An 8,240-nucleotide genomic window follows, 5' to 3' on the forward strand; every position below is an offset into this window, starting at 1 on the left:
GTTATTAATATATATTTTAGTGTATCTTCAACATATCATGATGCGCCATCAAACTGGTCTTTAGCATATGGCCTTAGCTCAGTGGTTCTCAAATGGGGGCGATCTTCTTCCGCCCCCACCCCAACCTGGGGACATTTGGAAATGAATGTCTGTAGATATTTCTGGTTGTCAAAGCTAAGGGGGTGCTGATGGCATCCCTCCAGGAATGATGCTTGAAGTCCTACGATGCCCAGGGCAGCCCCCACCGTGAGGAATTACCCAGCCTCAACTGTCAGAAGTGCTGAGGTTGAGAAACCCGGCCTTAGCCTCATAGCTAAGGTTCATGGGACAGAGGATCAAATTCTATTCTGCCACAGGCCAGCTGTGTGACACTGGGAAGCGATTCTATGCCCCTGTGCCTCAGTTTCCCCGCACGTAAAGTGAGTGTAATAACAGCGTCCACCTCTGAGAGTGTTGTGAAGATTGAGTGGATACATATATAGTGTTCGGAACAAGGCCTGACACATGGTTGCTGCCATTTGGGCATATCACAGCCATGTCCTTAGCACATGGCCAGTAAACTGCATGTTCTTATCATATCATTAGTGTGGGGCAGGATGCTGACATGTCATCCAAGTGTCACTAATGTGGCCCTGACATATGTTGACATGGCATCCATCCCTGTGGTCCAGGGGTGGGATCTGGCCAGATGGGGCTGCTTGACAGGGACATAGTTCATGGCCTGGGACTCAACGGCAGTTACTCCATGGCTCAGGTGACCCACAGGTGGATGGGGAGGATCTCTGCTCCCCCAGGTGCTTATGAGGGGCTGGAGGGAACAAAAACGGGGGTGCTGGACCCTCAGCAGAAAGAATGCTATCATCTGAGTCCCTCCCGTGTGCCAGGCACTGTGCTGGGCATGTCCAAGGCCTTATTTCTTCTGATTTTCACAACACTCCCATTAGGCAGGCACTATCATTAGCCCATTTTACAGATGTGGCAATAGAGGCCCAGACAAAGGGCCTGCCTAAGGTTATAGACTGTTGGTATCTGGAATTAAACCCAAGATGGTGCTCCCCAAACTACCATAGGTGACAGTCCTGCCTCAAAACTGGAAAGAAGAGAGATGAACTTAGAGACTCAGCCAGAGGTCCAGTGGATGGTGGGTGGAGACGGGGGGGGGGGGTGGTGGTGGCAGAAGAAGGTTGGTCTGCATCTGATCAAGCCCCCCCTAAGCATAATGCAGGCTGCCCCCCTAGGTGGAAACAATGACACAATCAGCTCCCAATACCAAGGCTCTGACATCACAAGGGGGGGCTGGCGAGGTGGGGGGTGCTCCGCCCCTTGGCAGGCCCCTGTGGCCAATGGAATGGCCGTGGAAGACACCCGGGCCGCCTCCGGAGCTTCAAAAACGTGTGAGGAGGGAAGAGGGTGCAGACGGAGCTTCAGCTGCTGTGGTGGTCCTCAGAGTTAGCGCCACCACTGCCCTGGCCACAGCCCACCAGCCAGCATGTCCTCTGCTCATTTCAACCGAGGCCCTGCCTATGGGCTGTCTGCCGAGGTCAAGAACAAGGTAGGGCTGGAGGGCCTCCCTAGCCTGGCTCGCATGTCCTGCCAGGCCAGAAGCCCTGCTGCTGGGGTTCCCTAAACCCCCTCCTGCCTACCCCATGTGACCCGGAACCTGAGAGGGCGAGAGGGAGAGGCATGGGGCAGGCATTGCCTTGCTCCCCCTTGGGGACATCCGGAGAGCTCAGCTACTGCTGGGGGGCACACAGCCACACATAAACAGAGGAGGTCAGTCCACTGCAAAGATTCCTACCTGTTCAGAGTCCTCTGTTAACCCTTTGTGTTCCTGGATGGGAGGGGGCTGTAGGGGGAAGACTTGTTGATTTTTCCCACACCCCCAGCCTAACAGAAATATTGAGGAGCACTTGAGAACTGGGGTTCCTGGGAGGTGAAGCCCAGCAACTGTGGGAGACGGTGACGGTAGAGGGGGACAGAGGAGGAGGGTAGGGGGCTGCTGGCATCAGAAACATGGCAGGGGGCTCCTAATTACAGAGCTAGGAAGACACCCAGACAGCACCTCCATGCTGTGTATGGGTAAACTGAGGTTCAGAGAGGAGAGGCCAGTGGCTAGGGGCCCAGGTAAGGCAGGCACAGAACTGGGGCCCTGGATTCATTCCCCCTACATCAGAATGGGGTCAGTTTCTCCAGGGTAGGGAACTTGGCCTTCCTACCCTACTGGGATCCCCCCCAAGAGCGCTGCTGGGGGAAGGTGGTCCAGCCCCATTTCACAGAGGGGAATACTGAGGCTCAGAGTGACTTTTCCCAGGGTCCCATAGTGAGGGAGTGGGGAGCAGGCATTGGAACCTGGGTTGGGGGGATCCTGGGGATGGAGGAGGACGCGGGTGGGGGGCGGGTGCTCGGGTTGGAGACAGATCCCAGCGCCGCCCCCTCCCCCCAGCGCCGGCCCCAGAGCCGCGCAGAGCCGCCGCTCCATATAAGGCGGCCTCGGGGAGCCCGGGCCACGCTATATAAGGGCCGGTTTGCTTTATAAAGCCGGGCTGGTGGGGAGGGGGGTGGCAGGGCCGGGGCCAGGTGAGGGGGCTGCCCCTCCCACCTCCGTCCGCCACCCAGGAGAAGGGGCAGCCCGATCCCCCAGGGACTGGGAGCCTGGCTGGGCTGGGGCGGAGGGTTCTGGAGAAACCAGGGGTCGGGGGAAAGACGCAGACAGAGACACTGAGAGGCTGAGACACCAAAGAGACAGTCGGGGGAGGGCGAACCATGAGCCAGATAAGACCTAGACAGAGACAGAGAGCACGGGACAGGGAGACAGGGGAGACAGACGCACCCCACCCCCATCAGTGGCCGGGAACTTGGAGTTGGGGACGGAGAATGACCTGCGGAGGCAGAGATGTCAGACAGGGACTAGCCACCCAGAGAGACGGGGACCCCAAGACTGAGCCAAGGAAAGACAGACAGAGCTGGGGGAGAGACAGAGACATACAGACTCGCAAGGAGTGGGGGGCAGGACCAAGGCCAGACCCCCAGCTCTAGCTACTCTAGCTAGAGACAGAGCCTGGGAGATGGGGACCTGGACAGACACTGAGAGATGTAGGACAGAGCAGTCCCCTGCAAGCCAGCACCCAGGGGCACCTCCTTAGGTCTCCTCCTCCTCTGCCTGGGCGCCCCCTCTTTCAACAGGGGGGCAGGGCCAGAGAAAGATACACCCCAAGTTTGGCCTGGAGGGGGAACCAAGAAGCTAGGCCCCGCCCCTTGCCCCTCTGGCTCTATGGATCTGGCTTTCCACGTCCACCCCCCTGTCTACACTTTCTGGTGCCAAACCTCAGAATGCCCGGAATGGCCCCCTGGGCAGGTGCCACCTCAGCTCTGGCCCTCAGCCCACCCCAGCGCCCACCCCCCTCCCCCACGGACGCTGGGGCAGAATTGCCTTAGTTGGAAAGGGACGAAGCAGGAGACGAGGCTGAGGGAGGCTTGCATGGGACTCAGGGAGCCCAGGCCACTCCCCACCGCATCCTCACCGCCCCCTCTGTGCCCCTCACCTCCAGCTGGCCCAGAAGTACGACCACCAGCGGGAGCAGGAGCTGAGAGAATGGATCGAGGGGGTGACAGGGCGCCGCATCGGCAACAACTTCATGGACGGCCTCAAGGATGGCATCATTCTTTGCGAGTGAGTGGGGCACTCGTGGCCCCGACCCTGCTTGGGCCACTCCCAACCCAAACACCCATCTCCACGTGGCCCCTCAAACGACCATGAACCCAGAGCTGGGTTGAACACTTTATATCAGAAACCTCAAAACAGTCCTCTGAGGTGGCAAATAATCATTGCGCCCATGTAACAGGCAAGGATAACTGAGGCCCAGATGGGTTAAACACACTGCCCAAAGTCCTAGGCTGTTTCAGTGGGAATGACTCCAGAATCTTAACCACCATGCTATACAGGGCAGGCCCATCTATGGCTTCCAGAGTCCCCAGAAAGAGCGGTCACAGTTAATAGGCAGCTGGCAACAATAGCTGTTCATGGCTGGCTTGAGGTGACCGATGTGCTAAGCAGGTCCCGGTTTTCTATTCCCTTCAGAGCCCCATGGCCCTGAATCCACTGCAACCCTAACACTGGGTGGGATCCTATCTGCATCTCTGTGTCTGACCCAGGGCAGGGTGACCCAAGCGCCTCCCCAAGCCCCGGCGCTGGGGAGGGCTATGGAGGGGTGTTTATCTTGTCCCATCCCCATCCACTAGAAATAAGGAATTGGGGCACAGGGGAGGGGGCGGGGGAAGCTGGTGTCCCAGCTCAGACAGAGGGCTGCTCAGGTCTCAAACAGTATGGAGTCAGCCAGCCACTCGGTCATTCACTCATCCACTCATGCAACAAGGATTTACGGAGCACTTGCTGTGTGCCAGGCTCTGGAGCAGGCACCGTGGCAGTGAACAGACGGGGTAGGAGCTAGGAGCAACTAGGACTCAACAGGGAGTTTTGGGGGTGAGACCAAATAGTCAATCAAATCATCACGGACTTGACTGCGGTGGCAAGTGCCCTGGGGGAAAGTCAACTGGGGAAGGAGGATGAGAGGGGCAGGTTGGGGGTGTGTGTGTGGGGGGGTGCTGTCCCTTACAGAGTGGTCTTCCAGGCTTTCTGAGTTGGTGACACTTGAACAGAACCTCAGATAGAGGGAGGGAGGGAGGAAGCCGGGAGATCTGAGAGAAGAGGGATTGTAGGAGGCAGACGGGATGGCCGGTGCAAAGGCCCTGAGGTAGGAGCGTGCTCGGGGTGTTCAAGGAACATAAGGAGGACAGCGTGGCCAGCACCAAGTGAGTGACAGAGAGTGCAGGGAGAGGAAGTTACACAGTGAACTGGGGACCAGATGCCAGAGAGCCTTTTAATCATGGCAAGGAGTTAGGATTTGATTGTGAAGGCAGCAGGGAAGCACTGCAGGATTCTGAACTGGAGAATAATTTGAATTGCCTCAAAATGGCCATTCTGGCTGCTGAGTGAGGAAGGGTCTGTAGGGGATGAGGTGGAAGTTGGGAGCCCCAAGAGCCCAGGAGACAGACACTGGTGGCTTAGACCAGAGTGGAGGTAGTGGGGAGTAGTGGGTGGGCTTCTAGATGTACTTACAAGGCAGAGAGGCTGGGCATGGTGGTTCATGCCTGTAATCCCTATACTTTGGGAGGCCAAGGAGGGAGGATTGCTTGAGCCCAGGAGTTTGAGACCAGCCTGGGCAAGAGCAAGACCCCTCTACAAAAAATAGAAAAATTAGCCAGGCATGGTGGTGCGCGCCTGTAGTTCCTGCTATTCAGGAGGCTGGGGCAGGAGGATCACTTGAGCCCAGGAGTTTGAGGTTGCAGTGGGCTATGATGATGCCACTGCACTCTAGCCCAGGCAACAGAATGAGATCCTGTCTCAAAAAAAAGAAAAAGAAAAAAAAAAGAGGAGAGAGACTGTACGTGGGGCTGTGAGAAAGTGGGGGGAGTCAGAGGCAAGTCCAAGGGTTTTGGCTGAACACCTGGAGTTTGGTGGGAGTGGGGTGGGTTTGACTGGAGACGCCCATGGACGAAGCTGGATGGGGAGCGAGAGGCCAGGGCTGCAGGGAGACATGGGGGTGTCGCTGGTGGCACATGGATGGCTCTTAGAGCCAAGAGACTGGATGAGATCATCCAGGGGGTGGGCATGGTCAAAGAAAGGCCTGTGTGGGCTCCCCACTGTCTGCAAGAGAAAAGGATGCTGAGACGCGGTGCCAGTGAGGCTTGGGGAACACCTGACTTGGGCACACCTTGCATGAGGAGCCTCTCTCACGGGGACCTGAGTCTAGCTGCCCTGAAGCTGGTGTCCCACCTGTGCACGTGGGGGTGGTTTGGAAGGGCTGCATTGAGAGCTGGCTGTAGTGGGAGGTGACACAGTGGTACAGTATGGCCCAGTCACGATCACTCTAATGCCCTACTCACTGGGCTGGGCTGGGTGGAGCAACAGAGGGCATCCTCACTCCCCTCCCCGACTCCTTGTAGGTTCATCAACAAGCTCCAGCCAGGCTCTGTGAAGAAGGTCAATGAGTCCACCCAAAATTGGCACCAGGTAAGACCAGTCCCTTTCACCCCCTCGCCCACAAGCCCATCAGCCCTCCACACGCCCACCACTGACCCTTCCCCGGCTGCCCACTCCCCACCAGCTGGAGAACATTGGCAACTTCATCAAGGCCATCACCAAGTACGGGGTGAAGCCCCACGACATCTTTGAGGCCAATGACCTGTTTGAGAACACCAACCACACCCAGGTGCAGTCCACCCTCCTGGCCCTTGCCAGCATGGTGAGTGTGGGGGCAGGGTGGGCCCGGGACAGTGGGTGGTGGGCGGCCTGGGCTGGGTTGCACAAACATGCAGCCACTGGTGCCCCTGAGCCCAGTGTGGGTGGCAGGTGCTGCCAAGGGTCTCCAAGGGGACAATGCAGCCTGGAGGCCCTGTTGTCAATCGCACCCTCCTCGCCCCACCCAGGCCAAGACGAAAGGAAACAAGGTGAACGTGGGGGTGAAGTATGCGGAGAAGCAGGAGCGGAAATTTGAGCCTGAAAAACTGAGAGAAGGGAGGAACATCATCGGGCTGCAGGTACCACCCCCTCCCTGCCGAGGAAGTCAAGGAGGCCAGGAAGGTACCCTGGTCCCTGAAGGCTTTGGGGGACAAGATATTTGGCATTAACTTAACTACAGGCCGGGTATGGTGCTCAGCATCTCCCATTCACAAACTCGCTCCGTTAACAGCCGTCGTGGGGAGGTGCTGTTACCATCACGCCCTTTCTACAGATGAGGAAACTGAGGCCCAGAGAGGCCAGCTCTCTTTTGCCCGGATCTCCCAGTTCATGCATGGTGGGCTGGGACTTGAACCCTAGAAGTCAATCACGTGATATGCCCACTCTGGGCCTCAGTTTCCAATCTGAAAAATGCAACGGTCCTCGGTTGTCAGTTACTGCTCATGACCCGGGGTGCGGCTCTGTGATTGTCTCTCTGGCTTCCTAGATGGGCACCAACAAGTTTGCTAGCCAGCAGGGCATGACGGCCTACGGCACTCGGCGCCACCTCTACGACCCCAAGCTGGGCACAGACCAGCCCCTGGACCAGGCCACCATCAGCCTGCAAATGGGCACCAACAAGGGTGCCAGCCAGGTGAGGGGGGTCCGCGTGGCATGTCGGCGAGGCCCATTCCCCCAATGGTCCCCACGGCCTGACCGCGCTGCCCTCCACAGGCGGGCATGACCGCGCCAGGGACCAAGCGGCAGATCTTCGAGCCCGGGCTGGGCATGGAACACTGCGACACGCTCAACGTCAGCCTGCAGATGGGCAGCAACAAGGGGGCATCGCAGCGGGGCATGACCGTATATGGGCTGCCGCGCCAGGTCTACGACCCCAAGTACTGCCTGAACCCCGACTACCCGGAGTTGGGCGAGCCCGCGCACAACCACCACCCGCACAACTACTACAACTCTGCCTAGGCCTCGGCCTTCCCCGCCTTCCCCCCAGGGAGGCTGGCTGCTGCCCTTGGCTGGACCCCACCGGGCCCAGCCGACCCCCTCTCCCTGCATGGCGCCCTCCAGCCCCCTGGCACCTGCCTACAGGGTTAGAGTTTGGGGCAGACTAGGGGGCCTGTGGGGGGCCCCTCCCTGTAGTGCTACAGGGTCCAACATAGAGCCGGGTGTCCCCAACAGCACCCAAAGGACGCACTGAGCAAAACTATTCCAGCTGTCGCCCCACTCCCTCACAAGTGGGTACCCCCAGGACCAGAAGCCCCCTAAGCGAAGCCCCCAGAGCCCAGGCTCGGCCCGCCCCCACCCTGTCCCTTAGTGGGAGCAAACTGCATGCCCAGAGACCCAGCGGACACACGCGGTTTGGTTTGCAGCGACTGGCGTACGTGGATGTGACAGCGGCATTTGGAACGCGAGCACTTTGTTTTTTCTATTTCACTGGAGCACAATAAATGGCTGTAAAGTCACCCAAGGCCTTGGGGCTGCTCTGGCCAGGATACACTCCAGCTCCCTGTGCGTACATCTGCGGGGACACATACTCTCACAGACAAGGCGAGATACACAAACGGACCTCACAGCCACTCAGCTAGACATAGGACAGGCACCCTGTCTCACTCACATGCAAAATCCACACCCCCCCCCACACACCCATGACACGCACACCTGTAATCCCAGCACTTTGGGAAGCTGAGGCAGGACTGCTTGAGCCCAGGAGTTTGAGACCCGCCTGGGC

General features: G+C 58.5%; 1 protein-coding gene across 1 annotated transcript; it reads left to right on the forward strand.

Moving 5' to 3' along the window:
• The first annotated feature begins 1,289 nt into the window (after positions 1-1,289).
• On the forward strand, positions 1,290-7,974 carry CNN1 (calponin 1). Its single transcript, XM_045546535.1, has 7 exons — positions 1,290-1,552; positions 3,549-3,670; positions 6,004-6,070; positions 6,165-6,302; positions 6,487-6,597; positions 7,005-7,151; positions 7,232-7,974. The coding sequence occupies exons 1-7, from the start codon at positions 1,490-1,492 to the stop codon at positions 7,475-7,477; spliced, it is 894 nt and encodes a 297-aa protein (XP_045402491.1). The 5' UTR covers positions 1,290-1,489; the 3' UTR covers positions 7,478-7,974.
• The last annotated feature ends 266 nt before the right edge of the window (positions 7,975-8,240 follow it).

The sequence above is a fragment of the Lemur catta genome, chromosome 1, assembly GCF_020740605.2.
Source record: "Lemur catta isolate mLemCat1 chromosome 1, mLemCat1.pri, whole genome shotgun sequence".
In the NCBI taxonomy this organism is placed as follows: Eukaryota; Metazoa; Chordata; class Mammalia; order Primates; family Lemuridae; genus Lemur; species Lemur catta.